Source organism: Anarhichas minor, unplaced genomic scaffold (assembly GCF_050575085.1).
Source record: "Anarhichas minor isolate MPS153535 unplaced genomic scaffold, ASM5057508v1 ptg000100l, whole genome shotgun sequence".
Lineage (NCBI taxonomy): Eukaryota > Metazoa > Chordata > Actinopteri > Perciformes > Anarhichadidae > Anarhichas > Anarhichas minor.
The window spans coordinates 54,477-79,172 of record NW_027466546.1 but is presented as its reverse complement, the minus strand read 5'-3'; the positions used below and the strand labels follow the sequence as shown (position 1 = coordinate 79,172).

Here is a 24,696-nt window from a genome sequence, read left to right as displayed (position 1 = left end):
GTGGGTGTGTGTGTGTGTGTGGGTGTCTGTGTGTGTGTGTGTGTGGGTGTCTGTGTGTCTGTGTGGGTGTGTGTGTGTGTGTGTGTGTGTGGGTGTCTGTGTGTCTGTGTGTGTCTGTGTGTGTGTGTGTCTGCTTGTGTGTGTGTGTCTGTGTGTGTGGGTGTCTGTGTGTCTGTGTGTGTGTGTGGGTGTGTGGGTGTCTGTGTGTCTGTGTGTGTGTGTGTGGGTGTGTCTGTGTGTGTGTGTGTCTGTGTGTGTGTCTGCTTGTGTGTGTGTGTGTGTGTGTGTGGGTGTGTCTGTGTGTGTGTCTGTGTGTGTGTGTGTGTGTGTGTCTGTGTGTGTGTCTGTGTGTGTGTCTGCTTGTGTGTGTGTGTGTGTGGGTGTGTCTGTGTGTGTGTCTGTGTGTGTGTGTGTGCGTGTGTGTGTGTGGGTGTCTGTGTGTCTGTGTGTGTGTGTGTGTCTGTGTGTGTGTGTCTGTGTGTGTGTCTGTGTGTGTGTGTCTGTGTGTGTGTGTGTGCGTGTGTGTGTGTGTGGGAGTCTGTGTGTCTGTGTGTGTGTGGGTGTCTGTGTGTGTGTGGGTGTGTGTGGGTGTGTGTGTGTGTGTTAGATGACTCTTTCACTGTTTCCAGGAAAATAGATCGATGTTCTAATGAAGATATGCAGGCAACAGGAAGTCAGTTTGTGTGAACACAAGCTGCGGACACACTGTGTGTGTGTGTGTGCGTGCGTGCGTGTCTGTGTGTGGCTGTAATGACCTCACCCAGCAGACATTTGAATCTGGAGGAGTGGAGTGAATATAAAAACAGTGCATTGAGATGAGGAGCAGCAGACAACTGGAGACTCAACAAGACTCACAGACAGAGACACAGAGACACAGACAGACAGACAGGACGGGGGAGACAGGTGGATGCAGAGGACAGACGGGTGCAGCCATGACGAGCAGAAAAATGTCCTTTTTTGAGATGTGGAGGAGCAAGAAGGAGAGAGGAGAGCTTCTGAAGAGAGCCAACCAGCTGAGACTTCGTCCTTCACAGCTGTAAGTGTGATTCTCTTTAAATATAGAGACAGCTCTGCTTTAAATACGGTGGTCACGTGACCAGAGAACACGCTGCTTTAGATACAGGTAGTGAGAGTGAGAGTGAGAATATGAACTGAGCTTCGAGGTGCGTCTCATGTTTCAATGTGATGAAGGGTCCCGTCCTCATCACTTCACACAGTCAGAGAACACTGCTGAGACCAGTCCTCATGAAGTCTCTCTGGAGGTCTTGTCTTTGTTTGAGGTCCTCTACTCCCCGTCTCCACACAGGAGGCGGTTGCTAGGTGACAGTGGAGTTCGGGCAGCTCTGCAGAAGACCAGGACGGCGTCTCTGCTGCCCCCTGTTGGTACGGAGGTCTTCAGACGTTTGACAGCAGCTTCACTTCAGAAGATTCAACAACAACATGAAGATGAAGAGATGGAGCTCCAGACGAGGAAGAGGAGCAAAGAGGTACAAAACACACAAATCAATACCCAGGAATCAGTACTAATATAATATAATACTCATCAATACTCTGAGGAGAACCATGCAGACTGTGAACCGGCTCACGGGGCAGAACGTTAGACCTGCTGCCTGAAGAAGAAACACTTATATAAAGAATTAATACATCATTTACGCTTTGATTTAAATATCATTTTAAGTTTAAGAATCTAAATGTATTAGAGTTCAACAACGTTAACGGGTAAAACCAAATCCTCCTCTCTGATTGGCTGGCTCTGGCTGACAGGTAACAGAGAACAACCAACCCAAACCAGCCAGTGACCTGGAGGCTGGGAAGCCCCTCCCATTCTTCTACGGAAACCCACCCCCTCAGCTTCTGAACACCCCATTGGAGGAGCTGGATCCCTTCTACCAATCACAGAAGGTCTATCTCTCTTTAATAGAATCCTCATTAAAAGATGAACAACATCAAGTCTCCCTGACCTGTCTCCCTGACCTGTCTGTCTGTCTCTGTCTGTCTCCCTGACCTGTCTGTCTCTGACCTGTCTGTCTCTTTGACCTGTCTGTCTGTCTCTGTCTGTCTGTCTCTGTCTGTCTGTCTCTCTGACCTGTCTGTCTGTCGCTGTCTGTCTCTGACCTGTCTGTCTCTGACCTGTCTGTCTCTGTCTGTCTCTCTGACCTGTCTGTCTGTCTCTGTCTGTCTGTCTCTCTGACCTGTCTGTCTGTCGCTGTCTGTCTCTGACCTGTCTGTCTCTGACCTGCCTGTCTATATCTGTCTCTCTGACCTGTCTGTCTCTGACCTGTCTGTCTCCCTGACCTGTCTGTCTCTGACCTGTCTGTCTCTGTCTCTGTCTGTCTCCCTGACCTGTCTGTCTCTGTCTCTGTCTGTCTCTCTGACCTGTCTGTCTGTCTCTGTCTGTCTCTCTGACCTGTCTGTCTCTGACCTGTCTGTCTCTGACCTGCCTGTCTCTATCTGTCTCTCTGACCTGTCTGTCTCTGACCTGTCTGTCTCTGTCTCTGTCTGTCTCTCTGACCTGTCTGTCTGTCTCTGTCTGTCTCTCTGACCTGTCTGTCTCTCTGACCTGTCTGTCTCTGACCTGTCTGTCTGTCTCTGTCTGTCTCTCTGACCTGTCTGTCTCTGACCTGTCTGTCTCTGTCTCTCTGACCTGTCTGTCTCTGTCTCTGACCTGTCTGTCTCTGTCTCTGTCTGTCTCTCTGACCTGTCTCTCTCTGACCTGTCTGTCTCTCTGACCTGTCTCTCTCTGACCTGTCTGTCTCTCTGCAGACGTTCATTGTGCTCAGTAAAGACAACATAATTCACAGGTTTAATGCTGAGTCGTCTTGTTACCTGCTGAGTCCGTTCAGCCCGCTGAGGACCGTCGCCATCCAGATCCTCGTGAACTCATATCCTTTGTGACCCTCTACTGAACTCATGGAGTCCATTTGTCTTTCTTTTAGTAGTAACGGTTTTTTTTGTAGTTTATTGTAATTTTGTGTCAATAGTTTGGTGTCTTTTTTGATAGTTTAGTTTTATTATTAGAAGTTTACTGTAATTCTTTATCCGTAGTTTTGTGTCTTTTTGGTTGTCTAGTATCATTTTGGAAATTCAGTGTATTTTTTGGTAGTTTGGAGTAATTGTTGTAGTTTTGGTAGTTCAGTGTCTAATATATATATTATTTTGGTAGTTTAGTATCTTTTTGGTAGTTTTGTGAAATTTGTGGTAGTTTTGTGTAATTAAAAGTTTACTCTAATTCTTTATCCGTAGTTTAGTGTCTTATTGGTTGTATAATATAATTTTGGAAATTCAGTGTTGTTAAGTGTAGTGTAGTAGTGTAGTTTGGAGTAATTGTTATTGGTAGTTCAGTGTCTTTTTCGATAGTTTAGTATCTTTTTTGGTAGTTTTGTATCTTTTTTGGTAGTTTGGAGTCATTTTTATTGTAAAAGGTAAAAATATAGTATCTTCAGGCCATCTCTATCGTGGTATATTGTGCCTCGTTCAGTGACCATTGTCAAACACGTTCACAATGCATTGTGGGATACTGTGAGTCCTCTATTTAGGGTTTACTCCTTCTCATTATACATTCAAAACTATGACATGGTGAACTCATGATACTGTGAGACTGACTTTGGACTGAACCTTTCCTCAATTCATCAAAACTTTATTCAGTTTGTTCATCATGGTAACGATTCTGACCAACTGTGTGTTCCTGACGATGACTGATCCTCCAGCACGGATCAGGATGGTGGAGTGAGTAACACACACACACACACACACACACACACACACACACACACACACACACAGGAGGACCAGATAACATCTGGAAATAACAGAACTGATTCACAGCATAAAACTGTATTTTGAAGAAGAACAAAGAGTCAGCCTGTCCTCAGTGTCGATCTTTCATTGTTCACAAAGCTGTCATCTGCATATAAAAGGTCACTAAAGTTCAGTTTGAACTTTGACCTCTTTGCAAAGTGTAAGTGCTGAATTGAATCTCTGTTCTGAAAGCTACATACTAATGTCTGGGACACAAGTTGAGCTCTGCGGTTTGTCACAGTCACAGTGTGAGCTGTGATGTTGACTGCAGATGGCAATAGATAATATGAATAATAATGTTCTGGGCACGCTGTGTTGTACCCCAATGATATGATCAATGATATGAAACACTCTTTAATGTAGTCACATAGCATCAAAGTAGAAAATACTATTTAAAATGTACGTATATATTTCACTTTATACTTTGTATTGATACTGATTCCATCTCAGAAGAAGGCCTTAAGATGTGGTCAAAGCTTCAGGAACAAGTGTTGAGAAGTTTTCTGGTATTGAACATTACCAATGTAAGAACCACACAACCATCTCATCCCTTTATGTATGCTATGCTAAATGCTATATAAGCTTTAACTTCACAACGGGAGTGTTATTTTTGTTGCACCTGTGTTCTATTTCAATTGAGTGTATTTGTGCTGAATTTAAATATTTCTGTGTTTTTCCGTCTTTAAACAGACACGTGTTCACAGCCATCTACATGTTTGAAGCCATCATAAAGGTTGTTTCCAGAGGCTTCTGTGTCGGGAAATTCACCTTCCTCAGAGATCCCTGGAACTGGCTGGACGTTATGGTGATCAGCACGGGGTAATAATCAATTCACTAACAAGGACCATGCCAATAACAGTATGAGTTTTGAGAGGTTTATTGTAGGGTAGGGATGAAGGGATGTCAGGAAGAAGAAACAAGGAGGTTAGGTGATCGATGGGGGACCGTTGATGTCCGGCGGCTGGCGGGAACGGGGGGACTGGAGACTGTAGGGTGGGGGCCGTCTCTTCGGAAGCTCTGGCGGTGCAGAGTTCCCTGTTGTTCCTGTAATCCTACAAGAGAGAGAGAGAGAGAGGGAGAGAGAGAGAAATAGGACGATAAAAACGGGTTTGGGGGGAGGGATGTGAAGATAAGAGTTGAAGAGGGAGTGAACGGGTTCATTGTGCTTAAATACTCTGTGCAGAGGAAATGAGCGGTGTTCTGGGCGTGGCCCCGTTCCTGAACAAAGTTTATAAAACTAAATCAATGTTCAACAGATTTTAATCACAAACTTTGTAGTCGTCGTGCATCTCTTTGTAGTCGTCGTGCATCTCTTTGTAGTCGTCGTGCATCTCTTTGTGGTCGTCGTGCATCTCTTTGTAGTCGTCGTGCATCTCTTTGTAGTCGTCGTGCATCTCTTTGTAGTCGTCGTGCATCTCTTTGTAGTCGTCGTGCATCTCTTTGTAGTCGTCGTGCATCTCTTTGTGGTCGTCGTGCATCTCTTTGTAGTCGTCGTGTATCTCTTTGTAGTCGTCGTGTATCTCTTTGTAGTCATCGTGCATCTCTTTGTAGTCGTCGTGTATCTCTTTGTAGTCGTCGTGCATCTCTTTGTAGTCGTCGTGCATCTCTTTGTAGTCGTCGTGTATCTCTTTGTAGTCGTCGTGCATCTCTTTGTAGTCGTCGTGCATCTCTTTGTAGTCGTCGTGCATCTCTTTGTGGTCGCCGTGCATCTCTTTGTAGTCGCCGTGCATCTCTTTGTAGTCGCCGTGCATCTCTTTGTAGTCGTCGTGCATCTCTTTGTAGTCGTCGTGCATCTCTTTGTGGTCGTCGTGCATCTCTTTGTAGTCGTCGTGTATCTCTTTGTAGTCGCCGTGCATCTCTTTGTAGTCGCCGTGCATCTCTTTGTAGTCGTCGTGCATCTCTTTGTAGTCGTCGTGCATCTCTTTGTAGTCGTCGTGCATCTCTTTGTGGTCGTCGTGCATCTCTTTGTAGTCGTCGTGCATCTCTTTGTAGTCGTCGTGTATCTCTTTGTGGTCGTCGTGCATCTCTTTGTAGTCGTCGTGCATCTCTTTGTAGTCGTCGTGCATCTCTTTGTGGTCGTCGTGCATCTCTTTGTAGTCGTCGTGCATCTCTTTGTAGTCGTCGTGTATCTCTTTGTAGTCGTCGTGCATCTCTTTGTAGTCGTCGTGCATCTCTTTGTAGTCGTCGTGTATCTCTTTGTGGTCGTCGTGCATCTCTTTGTGGTCGTCGTGCATCTCTTTGTAGTCGTCGTGCATCTCTTTGTAGTCGTCGTGTATCTCTTTGTGGTCGTCGTGCATCTCTTTGTGGTCGTCGTGCATCTCTTTGTGGTCGTCGTGCATCTCTTTGTGGTCGTCGTGCATCTCTTTGTAGTCGTCGTGCATCTCTTTGTAGTCGTCGTGTATCTCTTTGTAGTCGTCGTGCATCTCTTTGTAGTCGTCGTGCATCTCTTTGTAGTCGTCGTGCATCTCTTTGTAGTCGTCGTGCATCTCTTTGTAGTCGTCGTGCATCTCTTTGTAGTCGTCGTGCATCTCTTTGTGGTCGTCGTGCATCTCTTTGTAGTCGTCGTGTATCTCTTTGTAGTCGTCGTGTATCTCTTTGTAGTCGTCGTGTATCTCTTTGTAATCGTCGTGTATCTCTTTGTAGTCGTCGTGCATCTCTTTGTAGTCGTCGTGCATCTCTTTGTAGTCGTCGTGCATCTCTTTGTAGTCGTCGTGCATCTCTTTGTAGTCGTCGTGCATCTCTTTGTAGCTGTGGGATAGTTTACAACAGTTGTCCCTCAGCCAGATCTTGTTTTATCCATTAAAACAACACTGATGATGATGATGATGATGATGATGATGGTGATGATGATGATGGTGAAAATGATGATGATGGTGATGATGATGGTGAAGATGACGATGATGATGATGATGGTGATGATGATGATGATGATGATGATGATGATGTATTTCAGATTCGTGGCGGGGTTTGTAGACCTTGGCAAAGTTTCTGTGCTGAGGACAGTTCCTCTAGTCCTAAAGATCATCACAGTCATCCCAGGTTAGTGTGTGTGTATTTGTGTGTGTGTGTGTGTGTCTGTTTGTTTGTGTTTGTGTGTGTGTGTCACACACATGGATCAAAGGTGCATTATGTAACATATGGCCTGAATTTTAGTTTAAAACATAAAACAAACATCACAGTATTGACGTTATGTCAAAGACAGATATCTACTGAAGTGATGCTAACCAGCATAATATTGTAAAATGTACCTGTAGAGGTAATAGTGAGTCACTGCAGTCTTTAGTTTCACATGAGAGGACGAACACGTAGTCAATCACGTTCAGTACAAAGTGACAGAAACAAAGCAGAGATTTGGTTTCGATCCCATTGGACCGCCCCCCCCACCCTTCCCTAACCGGCCAACACGTTGAGGGGGTCTCCATAAGATGGCAGTATTATTCTGACCAGCAGTCAGAGTTTCAGCTGTTTGGTTGGATCTTATGCATTCTTGTCCTGCTGCCCCCTAGTTCTGTGGAGCATGAGGTCAGATGTTACTCATTCCTCTTTTAAAGGCTGTTTTCATGAATGATGATGTCGTGAGTCAGTCTTTCGCCCCGCCCCCTCTCAGGTCTGAAGACCACGGTCGGAGCTCTCGTCCAATCACTGAAGGGACTCGCTAGCGTCCTCGTTTTGACGGTGCTCGTCCTCAGCGTCTTGGCTGTGACTGGTCTGCTGCTCTTCATGGGAGATCTCAAGAGCAAATGTGTCATTTGGCCTGATTCTAATATCACTTTCCACGATATGACTACAGACCCTGGTATGATGAAGATGATGATGATATTTAGATGTACAGTGTTGATCCCTGTATTTCAGCTCTTGCCCTTCGTCTCTCTGGCAGTGAACTATTACTTCCTGCCCGGTCAGCGCGACGCTCTGGTGTGTGGAAACAGCTCTGATTCTGGGTTCGTTCACAACACAGACACTTAATAACATGAGACCTGATGATGGTGATGATGAAGGTGATGATGAAGATGACGATGAAGGTGATGATGTGTTCAGGCGCTGTCCGGAGGGCTACACTTGTCTGAAGGTGGGAAACAACCCAAACTACGGCTACACCAGCTTTGACTCGTTTGGGTGGTCTCTGATGTCTGTGGTCAGACTGCTGAGCAAAGACTTCCTGGAGAGCCTGGTGCAGTTGGTCCGTAACGCTAAAATTCAAAGTGTGATAACAACAAAAACAGTGTCTCTCTCTCTCACCTGTCTCTCTCTCACCTGTCTCTGTCTCTCACCTGTCTCTCTCTCTCACCTGTCTCTCTCTCTCACCTGTCTCTCTCTCATCTGTCTCTCTCTCTCACCTGTCTCTCTCTCTCACCTGTCTGTCTCTCACCTGTCTCTCTCTCTCACCTGTCTCTCTCTCACCTGTCTCTCTCTCTCACCTGTCTCTCTCTCACCTGTCTCTCTCTCTCATCTGTCTGTCTCTCACCTGTCTGTCTCTCACCTGTCTCTCTCTCTCACCTGTCTCTCTCTCACCTGTCTCTCTCTCTCACCTGTCTCTCTCTCACCTGTCTCTCTCTCTCATCTGTCTGTCTCTCACCTGTCTCTCTCTCTCACCTGTCTCTCTCTCACCTGTCTCTCTCTCTCACCTGTCTCTCTCTCTCACCTGTCTCTCTCTCACCTGTCTGTCTCTCACCTGTCTCTCTCTCTCACCTGTCTCTCTCTCACCTGTCTCTCTCTCTCACCTGTCTCTCTCTCACCTGTCTCTCTCTCTCATCTGTCTGTCTCTCACCTGTCTGTCTCTCTCACCTGTCTGTCTGCAGACGTTACAAGCAGTGGGTAAAGCCCACCTGACCTTCTTCGTGCTCGTCTTCTTCCCCAGCTGCTTCTTCGTCCTCAGCCTCGCTGTGGCGGTCGTTGCCACGGCGACCAGTGAGCGGGAGGAAGCCGGAGTCGCCGAGCTCAAACGGAGAGAAGAAGAGTTCCGTCACATCCTGGAAGCGATAAAGAGGAGAGAAGAAGAGGAGGTGAGATCTGTTCAGTTCTCACACCTTGTTCATGTAAATACAGCTTTTATTAAAACTTGTTGTTGTTACAGCAGGAAGCCTGCAGGGCGGCGCTCTCACCGGAGTCTGGTGGTGGAAACACAGAGAGCATGGAAGGTACACACACACACACACACACTCACTCACTCACTCACTCACTCACACACACACACACACACACACACACACACACACACACACACACACACACACTCACTCACTCACTCACTCACTCACTCACTCACTCACTCACTCACTCACATACACACACACATTCGCTCACTCACTCACTCACTCACTCACTCACTCACTCACTCACTCACTCACTCACACACACACACTCACTCACTCACTCACTCACTCACTCACTCACTCACTCACTCACTCACACACACTCACTCACTCACTCACTCACTCACACACACACACACACACACACACACACACACACACACTCACTCACTCACTCACTCACTCACTCACTCACTCACTCACTCACTCACTCACTCACATACACACACAGTCGCTCACTCACACACACTCACTCACTCACTCACTCACACACACACACACACACACACACACACACACACACACACACACACTCACTCACTCACTCACTCACTCACTCACTCACTCACTCACTCACTCACACACACACACACACACACACACACACACACACACACACACACACACACACACAGACACACACACACACTCACTCACTCACTCACTCACTCACTCACACACACACACACACACACATACACACATTCACTCACTCACTCACACACACACACACACACTCACTCACTCACTCACACACACACACACACACACACACACACACACACGCACACTCTCACACACACACACACACACACACACGTTTGGATTTGTATACTTGTGAGTCAGCATTTATTCACTTCCGGTTCCCTCGACTATAAGTCTGACATGAGTCAGCATTAACACAAACACAAATCTTAACACTTAGTTCTACGTCAGGAGATATGCCTTCACAGATATCTCATTGGCTTTAAGGGAACCAGAGTAACGCTGACTTCCTGTTGGCCTCAGAGATCCACTGTGTTGTGTTTCAGAGGACCAGAGGTCGTGTTCTTCCTGCTGGTTTGTCTTCGCCAACTTCCTCCTGAAATGGAACTGTTGTGGCTGCTGGCGGTGGCTCAAACAGCGGCTCTACATCTTCATCACAAGCCCGTTCTTCGACCTCGGGGTCGTCATCTGCCTCATCGTCAACATCGTCTTCATGTGTTTGGAGCATTATCCAATGACGGAGCGCTTCGACAGGACGCTGACTGAAGCACAGCTGGTCAGTTAAAGTGGAAATGAAACAAGTTACAAGTTACACTGATTCTCTTATCAGCATTTATAAAACATGACATGTATGTATATATATGTCAGTGTTTCCCCTACCATTATATTAGGGGCTGACTTTACACCATGATGAAGACTGATAGAGCCAAACACGTTGACCTCTCACCTCTCACCCCTGACCTCTCACCTCTGACCCCTGACCTCTCGCAGGTCTTCACAGTGATCTTCATAGCTGAGATGTTCCTCAGAGTCGTGGCCATGGACCCGTACGGATACTTCCAGGTCAGACTTCCTGTTTATCGCCAGCTCAGTGCTGATGACTGACATATGTTGCCATGGTAACGTGTCTGTTGCCATCGTTACAGGTGAGCTGGAACGTCTTTGACAGCAGCATCGTCTTCGTCAGCCTGCTGGAGCTGTCTGTCTATGACGGTCTTCGCTGGTTATTAGTGGTCAGTGTGACATCATCATCATCACCACATCAAAATGAAGAAATACTTTTATTAAGTGCTTTAAATGTCACAATATAAATAATATGACTGTTCTCCTGTACAGATGAGAGTGTTCAGGCTGGCCAGGTGGTGGCCATCCTTCCACATGTTGATAAAGATCATCGGGACCTCGTTGAGGGCTCTGAGGAGCCCGACCCTCCTTCTGCTCATCATGGTCTTCATCTTCAGCGTGGTTGGCATGCAGCTGTTCCAGCAGGACTACAAAGACCACGTCTGTCGCATCTCAGCGGACTGCCTTCTTCCTCGTTGGCAGTTTACGGACTTCTTCCACTCGTTCCTGGTCGTCACCAGGGTCCTGTTTGGAGAGTGGATTGAGATCACCTGGGACTGCATGGAGGTCTCGGATAAGACCACGTGTCTGATCTTCTTCTCGATGTTCCTCGTCATCGGAAACCTGCTGGTGAGTCTATAGGTTGGCCTATTTGGACCTGAGCCTGGGTCCTGTATCTCACTAATCCTCCGGTCCAGCAGGTCAGCTGTAGCTCGAACAGATCCATGTCTGAGGTCAAAGGTTCCGGGTTTTGGTCTTTCTAGAAGATCGGCCCAAATATCATGAAAGATCTCAGTTCACTGTAGGTTTAGGCTGAGTACACAGTGTTACAGGTACAGGTCCTGAATCTCATTCCTGGCCTTATTGCAGGTCCTGTATCTGTGCCTGAATGTGTCTCCACCCTTTGTTCTTGAGTCTCTTTATTTTGTTCCTAACTTTGTTCCCAGACTTGTTTCAGGTGTTGAATCAGTTCCTGGCCTTGTTTTAGGTCCAGAATCCAGATCCCCATTCTGTTGCTAACCTCGATGCAGGATCTGAATCTGTTTGGCGTTGCCTTAGGTCCTGAATCTATGTCTTACTTTGTTCTTGGTCTTGTTGCAGGTCCTGATATTGTTTGCTCGCCTTGTTGTAGGTCACTGTTCTGGGACTTTGGAGTTTCAGGTCCTGATTCTGTTCCTGGTCTGGTTTCAGGTCCTGAATCTGTTCCTGACCTTGCTGCTGAGCTCGTTCAGCACTGTTTGTCTGCTGGATCCAGAAGAAGAACAAAGTACCCTGCAGATCACTATCAGGCGGATCAAGAGAGCTTTGGGGACTTTACTGGGAAAGAACACACATGTGAACCCAGATCACCCAGGTAGGACCAGACCTGGACCTGGAGCAAACTATTTATGAATGGACTTTTCTGTTCTTGATAATATTGATTTGCTTTTGTTTGGTTGAGATATTTAGTTTTTGTTATTTTCTGTATTTTGAATGTTTTCAGAGTTTAGGATCTGTTTCTTTATCTTGAGATGAAACCTTCTTAATAAGTCGAGAACGTTTTTAATAGTTCTAAAATATCGTTCACTATAAATCTCTCTGATGACTGAATGTATTTTGTGTAATTTACTTTATTTTAGAGGTAGACAAGAAGGAAGTCACCAGGAAGAAGTATCTGGACTTTACCTCTGTGGCCTCAAAGCCGCCGGTGTCAGAGGTCAAGGACCTCAACGGTGACCATGGATCCCAGAGGGTCCCCACCGCTGGGTCCAAGAAAGCCTCTGAAGAGGAAGAAGAGAAAAAAGTAAACTGTTTTCAACGATATTTAACTTCATAATATAGACAGTTCACATGCTAACCCAGCAGGTCTTAGTCCCAGTAGTGATGCTGACCCAGCAGGTCTTAGTCCCAGTAGTGATGCTGACCCAGCAGGTCTTAGTCCCAGTAGTGATGCTGACCCAGCAGGTCTTAGTCCCAGTAGTGATGCTGACCCAGCAGGTCTTAGTCCCAGTAGTGATGCTAACCCAGCAGGTCTTAGTCCCAGTAGTGATGCTGACCCAGCAGGTCTTAGTCCCAGTAGTGATGCTAACCCAGCAGGTCTTAGTCCCAGTAGTGATGCTGACCCAGCAGGTCTTAGTCCCAGTAGTGATGCTGACCCTGGACTCCTCCAGGACTCTGTGACTGAAACATGAAGACTGGTTCATCCTTCATGTTCCCCTCAAGATGAATCATAGTAACTTTGTTGATCCTCAGACTGCTGTTTCATGAATAAACGTCATGCGTTCAATGTGTTTGTTCAGAGACATCCTGAAGTCCAGCAGCACAAAGACCCCGAGGACCAGAATGGAGACCCTGAGGACTGCTGCAGCGACAGTATGAGTATTTCTGTAAAAGTGATGAAGAGCAGGAGTCAGTGTCGATAACAGCCCTGATGTGTGTGTGTGTGTGTGTGTGTGTGTGTGTGTGTGTGTGTGTGTGTGTGTGTGTGTGTGTGTGTTTCAGAGTGTTACCGTTGCTGTCCATTCCTGGACGTAGACACGTCCCGTGGCCGATGGAGGGTCTGGTCTAACTTCAGAAGAGCCTGTTTCTCTATTGTGCAGCACAAATGCTTTGATATCACCATCTTCTTCATCATCCTGCTGAGCAGTGTAGCTCTGGTAAATATATATAATATGATATATTATTATTATTAATATTCTGGTGAAGACAAACATACAATATTATTATTATAATATCAGGTACTAACGTCAGTGTGTTTGTGAACAGGCGTTTGAGGACGTTCACCTGCAGCACCGTCAGGTGTTGAAGACGGTTTTGGTCAGAGCGGATCAGGTGTTCACCTGCCTTTTCCTCATGGAGATGATTCTCAAGTGGATCGCCGTCGGACTCAAGAAATACTTCAGCGACGCCTGGAGCTGGATTGACTTCCTCATTTTACAGGTGAGAAGAGATCCATAACCCTGATTATTGGTAAGATATTAATGATTATAAACTGTAACGTGAACTGGATTGTTTTTACTAGTTTCTATTGCTTACTCTGGTCCCAGTATTGATGTTAACACTGTGTTGTCTCTTCCAGGTGTTCCTGGTGTCTATAGCTGCTGACACATTTGGATTCTCTGAACTGGGAGCCTTTCAGTCTTTGAGGACTTTGAGAGCTTTGGGGCTTTTCAGGGCCATTTCTCGCATCCAGGGCCTGAGGGTGAGACCGCACTTCAAAGAAAGACATATGGACAGACAGTGTAAACACAGACAGACAGGCAGCAGGTCTCAGACAGTCAGATAGTATGACCTGTCTCCCTCTCCTCCCGTCTGTGTGCAGGTGGTGGTACAGGCTCTAGTCCGGACTGTCCCGTCCATGTTGGACTTCATGCTGGTGGCTCTGGTCTGCTGGATGGTCTTCAGCATCCTGGGAGTGAATCTGTTTGCTGGAAAGTTTTATTACTGTTATAACGAGACGGCAGAGGAAATCTTTTTACCTGAGGTTGTGAACAACAAGTCGGAGTGTCTCTATCTGATGATGGAGAACTTCACTGAGGTCCGCTGGAAGAACACGCACTTAAACTACGACGACGTGTTGAACGGTTACCTGTCGCTGCTGCACCTGGTCAGTCTGAACACTCGTAGTCTGATCACTCGTAGTCTGATCACTCGTAGTCTGATCACTCGTAGTCTGAACACTCGTAGTCTGATCACTCGTAGTCAGAACACTCGTAGTCTGAACACTCGTAGTCTGATCACTCGTAGTCAGAACACTCGTAGTCTGATCACTCGTAGTCTGATCACTCGTAGTCTGATCACTCGTAGTCTGAACACTCGTAGTCTGATCACTCGTAGTCTGATCACTCGTAGTCTGAACACTCGTAGTCTGATCTCTCGTAGTCTGATCACTCGTAGTCTGATCTCTCGTAGTCTGAACACTCGTAGTCTGAACACTCGTAGTCTGATCTCTCGTAGTCTGAACACTCGTAGTCTGAACACTCGTAGTCTGATCTCTCGTAGTCTGAACACTCGTAGTCTGATCACTCGTAGTCTGAACACTCGTAGTCTGATCTCTCGTAGTCTGAACACTCGTAGTCTGATCACTCGTAGTCTGAACACTCGTAGTCTGATCACTCGTAGTCTGAACACTCGTAGTCTGATCACTCGTAGTCTGATAACTCGTAGTCTGATCTCTCGTAGTCTGAACACTCGTAGTCTGATCACTCGTAGTCTGATCTCTTGTAGTCTGAACACTCGTAGTCTGATCACTCGTTGAACACTCGTAGTCTGATCACTCGTAGTCTGAACACTCGTAGTTTGATCACTCGTAGTCTGAACACTCGTAGTCTGATCTCTCGTAGTCTGAACACTCGTAGTCTGATCACTCATAGTCTGAACACTCGTAGTCTGATCACTCGTAGTCTGAACACTCGTAGTCTGATCACTCGTAGTCTGATAACTCGTAGTCTGATCTCTCGTAGTCTGAACACTCGTAGTCTGATCACTCGTAGTCTGATCTCTTGTAGTCTGAACACTCGTAGTCTGATCACTCGTTGAACACTCGTAGTCTGATCACTCGTAGTCTGAACACTCGTAGTCTGATCACTCGTAGTCTGAACACTCGTAGTCTGATCACTCGTAGTCTGATAACTCGTAGTCTGATCACTTGTAGTCTGAGCTAGAGAACAATATTTAAATAAAGTATACAATGAAGTATTTGTTGTAGGTGGCTCGACAAACTCCCTTCTAACCTTGTGATGGGTGTTTCTCCACCATCAATAAAACTGTTCGAATTACAGACAAAAACTCCCAAAACGTTTGTGTGTCGATCAAATAAATTGCATGATTCACTTCACTGTTTCATATTTATCCACAAAGATGAGGATCACGTAGATATAGTTTATAGAAATATATATGTATCATTTAGTCCAGCAGTACCTGACACGTTAACCTGAGTTTACATTAGAAACAAACTTCATCCAGTGTTTTCATGACTCGTGTGTTTCTCTGTCAGGCGCTCTCAGTCGACTGTGTGGATGTCATGTACGCAGCTGTGGACGCCACATGGGTCAGTACACCAACTGTTACTTTACTGGTAGGAAATAGTTATGGTTATGGTAATAGTTATGGTAATAGTTATGGTTATGGTTGTAGTTATGGTTATGGTAATAGTTATGTAATAGTTATGTTTATGGGAAGTTTGCAGGAAGTTAATGCAATGTTACGTCTTCTAAAGCGATGGAAATACAACTGTATGTGTGTGTGTGTGTGTGTGTGTGTGTGTGTGTGTGTTTAGTTGGAGTCACAGCCCGTCTATGAGTCCAACACCTACATGTACCTGTACTTCATCGGTTTCCTCATCAGCTCCTTCTTCACTTTCAACTACTTCATCAGAGTCATCATCGACAGCCTGCACAGACAAAAGATACGTCTTTATATTGAGAGACAGACTGACTGAGTGTCTTTATATTGGTGTTTACGTTTGTCTTTACTTTTGTCTTTACTCTGCAGGAAAACAGATTTTTATGACAAAGCAACAGCAGAAATATTGCCAGTCTGTTAAGAAACGTATGATGGAACCTCAGAAACCTGTTCCACGACCTCAGGTGTGTTTATTTACTTTCAGTCTCACGGTATTCTTAATATACAGTTAATACAGGTTAGGGTTCAGGTTAGGGTTCAGGTCAGAGTTCAGGTCAGGGTTCAGGTCAGGGTTCAGGTCAGGGTTCAGGTCAGACCAGGGTCCATATTCATTCAGCAGCTCCGAGGAGGAAAACAGTCCCTGAACAGTGTTAGCTGCAGGGTCTGCAGTTACTGGGGCCTGTAAACACCTGATCCAGGTCTTTGTGTAATTAGTTAGTAAAACAAGAAGCATGATGGGAAATGATGCGATGATGGTCAACATGCTGAAATAAAGTAATCGTGAAGTCAGTAATGCAGATCATAAATCATATTCTTGCTGTTGTTTTTATCATCAGTGTTAAGATGCAGAAGATACTAAAGTGTCTTCACTCTCAGCTGTCAGAGTAACATGATGAGGAGGATGAGGATGATGAGGATGATGAGGATTGTGATCTCAGAATTTATTCAGAATAAACTGAATAAATTCATAATAAACTGAATAAATTCATAACAGGCTTTCACTGGTTTCTATGTGTCGTATGTCCCTTTGACATCGTCTGCTTATTGTCTCATGTAGAATTGCCTCCAGGCTCGGCTCTTTGACCTGGTGACTAAACGGTCTTTTCAAGTCTTGGTGGTGGTGGTGATCTGCCTGAACATGGTGACCCTGATGGTGGAGTCAGACCAGCAGAGCGAACAGACGGAAAACATTCTGGACTGGCTCCACTTTGTCGTCATCATCCTCTACTTCACAGAGTTCATTGTGAAGATCATCGCGCTCAGACAGCACTACTTCAGCGACAGCTGCAACATCTTGGACTTCCTGGTGATCCTAAGTGAGTCTGTCGTTGCCTAAGTCGTTAATTTAGAAGCATCACATGTTTTAAAATATAAAGTACAAACGTAGGATTCAAGATAATTATTTTCTTTTGTTCAGGCAACATTTTAAATGTATTTCATTGGTTTTTATCCCACAACGATGACCACTTCCTGTTCCACTGTTAGAAAGTTAGAGACCCTGAAGGAACATCTTTTAACACCTCACCTGGCTGTGAAGACACTCCAAACAGTGTAGGTCTCACTCCCAACAGTGTAGGTCTCACTCCAAACTGTTGCAGGTCTCACTCCCAACAGCGTAGGTCTCACTCCAAACAGTGTAGGTCTCACTCCAAACTGTTGCAGGTCTCACTCCCAACAGTGTAGGTCTCACTCCAAACAGTGTAGGTCTCACTCCAAACTGTTGTAGGTCTCACTCCCAACAGTTGTAGGTCTCACTCCCAACAGTGTAGGTCTGACTCCAAACTGTTGTAGGTCTCACTCCCAACAGTGTAGGTCTCACTCCAAACTGCTGTAGGTCTCACTTCCAACAGTTGTAGGTCTCACTCCCAACAGTGTAGGTCTCACTCCAAACTGCTGTAGGTCTCACTTCCAACAGTTGTAGGTCTCACTCCCAACAGCGTAGGTCTCACTCCCAACAGCGTAGGTCTCACTCCCAACTGTTCTAGGTCTCACTCCCAACTTTTTTAGGTCTCACTCCCAACAGTTGTAGGTCTCACTCCCAACTGTTGTAGATCTCACTCCAAACTGTTGTAGGTCTCACTCCCAACAGTTGTAGGTCTCACTCCCAACTGTTGTAGGTCTCACTCCAAACTGTTGTAGGTCTCACTCCCAACAGTTGTAGGTCTCACTCCCAACAGTGTAGGTCTCACTCCCAACAGTTGTAGGTCTCACTCCCAACAGTGTAGGTCTCACTCCAAACTGTTGCAGGTCTCACTCCCAACAGTGTAGGTCTCACTCCAAACAGTGTAGGTCTCACTCCAAACTGTTGCAGGTCTCACTCCCAACAGTGTAGGTCTCACTCCAAACAGTGTAGGTCTCACTCCAAACTGTTGTAGGTCTCACTCCCAACAGTTGTAGGTCTCACTCCCAACAGTGTAGGTCTGACTCCAAACTGTTGTAGGTCTCACTCCCAACAGTGTAGGTCTCACTCCAAACTGCTGTAGGTCTCACTTCCAACAGTTGTAGGTCTCACTCCCAACAGTGTAGGTCTCACTCCCAACAGCGTAGGTCTCACTCCCAACAGCGTAGGTCTCACTCCCAACTGTTCTAGGTCTCACTCCCAACTTTTTTAGGTCTCACTCCCAACAGTTGTAGGTCTCACTCCCAACTGTTGTAGATCTCACTCCAAACTGTTGTAGGTCTCACTCCCAACAGTTGTAGGTCTCACTCCCAACTGTTGTAGGTCTCACTCCAAACTGTTGTAGGTCTCACTCCCAACAGTTGTAGGTCTCACTCCCAACAGTGTAGGTCTCACTCCCAACAGTTGTAGGTCTCACTCCCAACTGTTGTAGGTCTCACTCCCAACAGTGTAGGTCTGACTCCAAACTGTTGTAGGTCTCACTCCCAACAGTGTAGGTCTCACTCCCAACAGTTGTAGGTCTCACTCCCAACAGTGTAGGTCTCACTCCCAACTGCTGTAGGTCTCACTTCCAACAGTTGTAGGTCTCACTCCCAACAGCGTAGGTCTCACTCCCAACAGTTGTAGGTCTCACTCCCAACAGCGTAGGTCTCACTCCCAACAGTTGTAGGTCTCACTCCCAACAGTGTAGGTCTCACTCCCAACTGCTGTAGGTCTCACTTCCAACAGTTGTAGGTCTCACTCCCAACAGTGTAGGTCTCACTCCCAACAGATGTAGGTCTCACTCCCAACAGCGTAGGTCTCACTCCCAACAGCGTAGGTCTCACTCCCAACAGCGTAGGTCTCACTCCCAACTGTTCTAGGTCTCACTCCCAACTTTTTTAGGTCTCACTCCCAACAGTTGTAGGTCTCACTCCCAACTGTTGTAGATCTCACTCCCAACTGTTGTAGATCTCACTCCAAACTGTTGTAGGTCTCACTCCCAACAGTTGTAGGTCTCACTCCCAACTGTTGTAGGTCTCACTCCAAACTGTTGTAGGTCTCACTCCCAACAGTTGTAGGTCTCACTCCCAACAGTGTAGGTCTCACTCCCAACTGTTGTAGGTCTCACTCCCAACAGTGTAGGTCTGACTCCAAACTGTTGTAGGTCTCACTCCCAACAGTGTAGGTCTCACTCCCAACAGTTGTTGGTCTCACTCCAAACTGTTGTAGGTCTCACTCCCAACTGTTGTAGGTCTCACTCCCAACTGTTGTAGGTCTCACTCCCAACAGTTGTAGGTCTCACTCCCAACTAAATCAGTGTCCCTCTGCGTCTGATACCGACACACCGCGCATTCAACTAACTCCAACGTAAACAAACCAAAATCATTATTAGTCGCTCAGTGCAACTGATGTAGTATAATGAGGTTAATAATGATTGATTGATTGATTGATTGATTTTTTGTGTTATTTTCAGGTGTAGTTACAGCATGGGTATTGTTAGAATATAAATATTACTTCAAATTGGAGGATTTCGATTTTTTTGAAGATATGTCAGATTATGAAGGCACACTTTTCACTTTAAGGGAATTGAAATTTGCTTTTGCAGATGTGTGTCTTTAATTTAATTATTGTTTTTTGTAAACCATTGTAAATCTAGATTATCTTTTGGGAATTTATGATTGTTTAATAACTCAAACTCTCTCTCTGTCTCTCTGTAGGCTTTTTTTTTACTTACCTCATCGAGCAATACTTTGTGTCGCGTTCTCTTTTCATGGTGGTGCGATTGGTGCGTATCTTACGAGTGGTGCATATCTTTCGTATCCTCTACTGGGCCAAGGGGATCCGGAAGCTGCTTAATGCCTTCATGATGTCACTTCCTGCCCTCTTCAACATTGGCCTCCTCCTCTTCATCATCATGTTCACCTCCTCTGTCTTCTGCATGTTTAACTTTGCCTATGTGAAGAAGGAGCTTGTGTTCAACGACATGTTTAACTTTGAGACGTTTGGGAACAGCATGATCTGTTTGATACTGATGACTACTTCAGGTTCATGGGGCAGTTTTCTGATTCCCATCATGAACACTGAGCCAGAATGCGATCCCCACATGGAGAACCCAGGATCCACGATCAGGGGGAACTGTGGCAGCCCGGCAGTCACCATCGTTTTCATGGTCACGCACGTCTGCCTTACCTTCCTACTGGTGGTCCACCTGTACATCATCGTCATCCTGGAGACCTTCAAGTCTGAGGACGCAGAGCCGCTGAGTGACGACGACTTCCAGATGTTTTATAAAACCTGGAAGAAGTTTGACCCAGAAGCCTCGCAGTTCATCCAGTACAGGTGAGTCCTTCTTCCTACGGTACAGGTGAGTCCTTCTCCCTCAAGTACAGGTGAGTCCTTCTTCCTACAGGTGAGTCCTTCTCCCTACGGTACAGGTGAGTCCTTCTCCCTCAAGTACAGGTGAGTCCTTCTTCCTACAGGTGAGTCCTTCTCCCTATGGTACAGGTGAGTCCTTCTCCCTCAAGTACAGGTGAGTCCTTCTCCCAAGAGTACAGGTGAGTCCTTCTCCCTACAGTACAGGTGAGTCCTTCTTCCTACAGGTGAGTCCTTCTCCCTACGGTACAGGTGAGTCCTTCTCCCTCAAGTACAGGTGAGTCCTTCTCCCAAGAGTACAGGTGAGTCCTTCTCCCTACGGTACAGGTGAGTCCTTCTCCCTCAAGTACAGGTGAGTCCTTCTCCCAAGAGTACAGGTGAGTCCTTCTCCCTACAGTACAGGTGAGTCCTTCTCCCAAGAGTACAGGTGAGTCCTTCTCCCTACGGTACAGGTGAGTCCTTCTCCCTCAAGTACAGGTGAGTCCTTCTCCCAAGAGTACAGGTGAGTCCTTCTCCCTACAGTACAGGTGAGTCCTTCTCCCTACAGTATAGGTGAGTCCTCCCTACAGGATGGGTGTTACTCTGACCAAGCTTTTGTGGTCTGTCGTGGACTCTCATGGTGTCTCCTGTGTTCCACAGTGAGCTGTCAGATTTCTGCGACGCTCTGCAGGATCCTCTGAGGATTCCCAAACCAAACCCCATCAAACTGACCCACACGGACCTGCCTCTGCTTCCTGAAGACAGAATCCACTGCTCGGACGTGCTTCACGCACTCGCCACACAGGTGACGTTATCTTTATTTTTATTGTTATTATTATTATGATAGTTATGATCATTATTCATATTATTATCATTGTCATTGTTATTATTATATTCCATATTTGTGCAGGTGTTGGGTGACTCAGGAAAGATGAACTCTCTCAAAGCGAGAATGGGGGAAAAGTTCTTGGCCAACCCGTCCAAGGTTTTACACTTTTCTATTCTATTCTTTTCTATTTTTTTCTATTCTATTCTATTATTTTCTATTCTTTTCTATTCATATTTTTTAATTCTATTTTATTTTATATTCTATTCTGTAGTTTTTACCTGTTCTCTAAACCCAGCCATGTTTGATCAAAGCAGAAACCTCTGGTGCTGAGAACTTTAGCCAAAGTCAGAAATTGCAGTTCTTCAAATGTCCACTTGAGGATCAAAAAACAAGTCAATCAGCAGAGACCTCGGTGTTAAAATGCCCAACTTTACAGCAGGAGCAGCATTCGTCCGTCCAGGGAAACAAACGATATGTTTATCTCACACAGGTTCAACGATGATACTCATACAGTCATAAAGTAATAAGATTCATGATGATGAATACGAACAGAGACAATCCTTTAGTTCGTAATTATTGAATCAAACATGGAATAAATTAATAAAGAACGAAACAAGAAAAACACATAAAATGAATAAATATAGCAAACTGTTAATAAACAAATGATCATAAACAACATGAATTAAATGGTAAATAAACTGTACTTGTATTTCTCTGTTCTGGTCTTCCGACCACTCAAAGCGCTTTAACACGACATCGACTCTCCTTCACATGAAAAATGTTTATAACCTGTTACCACTCCTGTAAAATGAGCCTAACACGCCGATCCAGGGCGTAACCGAAGTAAACTGACAGCTGTTCTTGAACCATGTGGAGTACATGCATGGTCTCTTTTGAAAGGTAACACTCTGAAGGTCCAACAGTCAGAATCACTGTAAGTGCTGCTGGTATTGAGTAATAGAAGTTTGAACACACTGAAGTAGAAGGTTTTTATTTCCGCCTGAATATTTCTTTGCAAACAGAAGACTATAGATGACTATAGCTGAGACTTATTAGCTGTAAACCACAATGGGACCACAGCATGAAGCCTTACCTAGTCCAGGTTCAGATCTGATAACAATACCACAGAAAATTTATATTTTACACATGTTTTACTAAGAGTATGTCTCGGCGCTTTCCAAAAAAGGACATTTGGGGACCCGTGGTAACCATAGTAACATACCTAGTCTCCTGATCTGAATCTACATCACATGATCACCTATTATGTGAAAATAAAGAAATAACAGTTCGTCATTTACAAAACTAGACAAAACTTTGAAAATCTTTTCTGCATTCTACTTTTTTTACAGCTCGCTGCCTCACACCATGAAACACACACACACACACACACACACACACACACACACACACACACACACACACACACACACACACACACACACACACACACACACACACACACACACACACACCTCCTCATGTGGGTATATACATATATACACAGATATATATATGTATATATACCTCCCCAGATCAGCAGTAACACCTAAATACACACACACACACACATACACACACACACACACACACACACACACACACAGTGAAACAAAAGGGTAATAAAACTTCACAAACACCTCCCCCCCCAACAGGTCAGCAGACTCACTGGCAATCTACAAAATGTGTATTCAGAATTCAAACTAAAGCTTATTTATGTCAAAATACAGTAATTTATAAGTTATTTTGCCATTATTGACTTTCCTAAAGTCTCCAGAACCACACTTTGCATCTTACGCACGGACGCAGGCAGCAGACTCGCTGTAAGTCACGTCCTTGTTGTGGCTTTAAATCCTCCCGCTGAAGCAGCATAATTATCGTCATTTTAGAAATTTCATTGTCTGTACGATCGGTTGCAATTGGCTCGGTCTTTACACGGAAGAAGAGGGGCGGGCCCTGTCCTTCAGCGCGGCCTCTCGTTGGCTGTTGTAGGCTGTGGACAGGACATGGAAGCTCCTATTGGCTCAAGCGAGCTGTCAATCGAAAGGTCAGAGGGCAGCCGCCATTTTTAGAGCCAGATACCGGCAGTGTTTACATGCGAAGTGGAGTTACAACGGAGGAGTGTTAACAGACGTTGGGAGGTTTGTTTTCTTACTTTGTAACTAGCAGCTAGCAGCTAACTGAACAACCCGCACACAGGCTGCTGAGTACGTCGCTGCTACGCGTCAGACAGCTTGGTGAGTTCTATGTAGTTTGATGACGTGTCTTGTATGACGACTTCGACCTGATTTCTTGCATTCGTCGCTGCTAGTTCTGAGTTTTAAGGAAATGTGTAATCGGTGTGTCTGAGTTAGCCGATGGTGGATCGTATTCATCGATCACAGTAACAGCTGTGGTCGTTGCAGATCTGAACTTAAATATTAATTTAACTGATGACAACTGGCGGCCATTTAATGGTTCATTCTTGTAGATGTGAGTTATATGTATATAATATATATATAAGATCAAATATGTCTTATTGTCACCAACGGGACATTTAGTTTGGCCAACAGAGCTGCAACCTGTAGAATACAATACGTAGCAACCAGACAGTGCAGTGGTACACCAACCACCAGACCTATCAGAAGATCATTGATTATTGTTGCCTACAGACGTCGTGTGAACCAATCAGCAGCAGCCTGCCGGGGAAACAGGAAGCCGTGGCGACAACAGCGATCCAGAGAGCAGACAAGAACCACGATGAAGAGACGGCCGTCGAGTCTGTGGATGTTTCAGCTTTACAGTGACTTCTGCTCCGCCCTTTAATGCCCCCGACTTCCTGCCAGATGAGAACCTGAAGGACTCAATCATCACCTGTGGACTTTCCTCTCACATCAGAGACACAGAGCAGAGCTCAGTCTTTGTTGATAATAGACTTGATATAACTACTAATCCCGGTTATGATTAGCATTCATATAACACTGACTGCGATTGTAGGCTATTCGTCTATTTCATAATCGTCATTTTGTGTAATTGTGTCTTGTATCAGATAATCAGATAAGATCCAGATCTCTGTCTCTGATTACAGACTTTATTATAGATAACATTATATAACATTAATAACACATAATCATTCATATTTTATAGACGTTTGAAGACGTTAGTATTATAAAAGTAACAGCATGAAAAAAGTAACATTAGCATACAAAGTAAAGTTTGTATTAAAGTAATAAAGTAGTGTTGAACCCTTCAACATACAGACAACCTAACATATGAGTCCAGCTGATCAACTGATCATTGGTTATTAACCACATGCTCCTCTAATACGTTTACATCCTCCTACTGTCAGAGTATCATCTTTGTAGAACTGTTGTACTTTATTATATATCTTTACTTTGTTATAAAGTTCTACTTCATTATACATTTTACTATATTTTATCATTTTTATCATATTTTACAGTTTTACTTTTTTATTCATTTTTACCTCATTATAGTCTACATGTTGTACGGAGTTCTGTTGTGCAGCGTTGATATTTTGCTGCTGATGCTATCTCTCTCTCTCACACGTGTAAAACTAAATAAATACAGCTGAAAACATTTCACCTTGTTCAATATTC

General features: G+C 45.1%; 1 protein-coding gene and 2 long non-coding RNA genes across 6 annotated transcripts; 1 reads left to right on the top strand and 2 right to left on the bottom strand.

Moving 5' to 3' along the window:
- The first annotated feature begins 908 nt into the window (after positions 1 to 908).
- Positions 909 to 24,676, top strand: LOC142939519 (sodium channel protein type 4 subunit alpha B-like). 2 transcript variants are annotated; one of them, XM_076082695.1, is made up of 31 exons: positions 909 to 1,036; positions 1,307 to 1,487; positions 1,765 to 1,902; positions 2,764 to 2,882; positions 3,637 to 3,726; positions 4,489 to 4,617; positions 6,752 to 6,837; positions 7,406 to 7,594; positions 7,676 to 7,739; positions 7,837 to 7,978; positions 8,598 to 8,801; positions 8,876 to 8,936; positions 9,902 to 10,152; positions 10,368 to 10,439; positions 10,523 to 10,609; positions 10,713 to 11,069; positions 11,631 to 11,793; positions 12,059 to 12,222; positions 12,719 to 12,791; positions 12,921 to 13,075; positions 13,185 to 13,358; positions 13,498 to 13,620; positions 13,741 to 14,025; positions 15,415 to 15,468; positions 15,697 to 15,825; positions 15,905 to 16,006; positions 16,600 to 16,869; positions 19,667 to 20,262; positions 20,935 to 21,079; positions 21,185 to 21,259; positions 23,752 to 24,676. In XM_076082695.1, the coding sequence occupies exons 1-31, from the start codon at positions 933 to 935 to the stop codon at positions 23,884 to 23,886; spliced, it is 4,917 nt and encodes a 1,638-aa protein (XP_075938810.1). In that variant the 5' UTR covers positions 909 to 932; the 3' UTR covers positions 23,887 to 24,676. The 2 variants fall into 2 exon arrangements, 1 of the variants encoding a protein (XP_075938810.1); XR_012950103.1 differs by lacking the exons at positions 909 to 1,036; positions 1,307 to 1,487; positions 1,765 to 1,902; ... (25 more) ...; positions 20,935 to 21,079; positions 21,185 to 21,259 and adding an exon at positions 22,649 to 23,337 and having other exon boundaries at positions 23,752 to 23,888.
- LOC142939521 (uncharacterized) lies at positions 4,660 to 5,185 on the bottom strand. Its single transcript, XR_012950107.1, has 2 exons — positions 5,070 to 5,185; positions 4,660 to 4,850 (listed from the first exon to the last, which is right to left on the bottom strand). It is a non-coding gene; the product is annotated as an uncharacterized LOC142939521 (long non-coding RNA).
- On the bottom strand, positions 9,692 to 14,097 carry LOC142939520 (uncharacterized). 3 transcript variants are annotated; one of them, XR_012950105.1, is made up of 5 exons: positions 14,008 to 14,097; positions 13,165 to 13,846; positions 12,929 to 13,072; positions 10,345 to 12,803; positions 9,692 to 10,149 (listed from the first exon to the last, which is right to left on the bottom strand). It is a non-coding gene; the product is annotated as an uncharacterized LOC142939520 (long non-coding RNA). The 3 variants fall into 3 exon arrangements; XR_012950104.1 differs by having other exon boundaries at positions 13,165 to 14,084; XR_012950106.1 differs by having other exon boundaries at positions 13,203 to 14,084.
- Positions 24,677 to 24,696: the final 20 nt, after the last annotated feature.

Coding starts and splice junctions, on each gene's coding strand:
- LOC142939519 (XM_076082695.1), top strand. CDS start 933: ATGACGAGCAGAAAAATGTCCTTTTTTGAGATGTGGAGGAGCAAGAAG. Junction 10,610..10,712: donor GTCTTCGCTGGTTATTAGTG/GTCAGTGTGACA, acceptor TCTCCTGTACAG/ATGAGAGTGTTCAGGCTGGC. Junction 12,792..12,920: donor TGAGGACTGCTGCAGCGACA/GTATGAGTATTT, acceptor TGTGTGTTTCAG/AGTGTTACCGTTGCTGTCCA.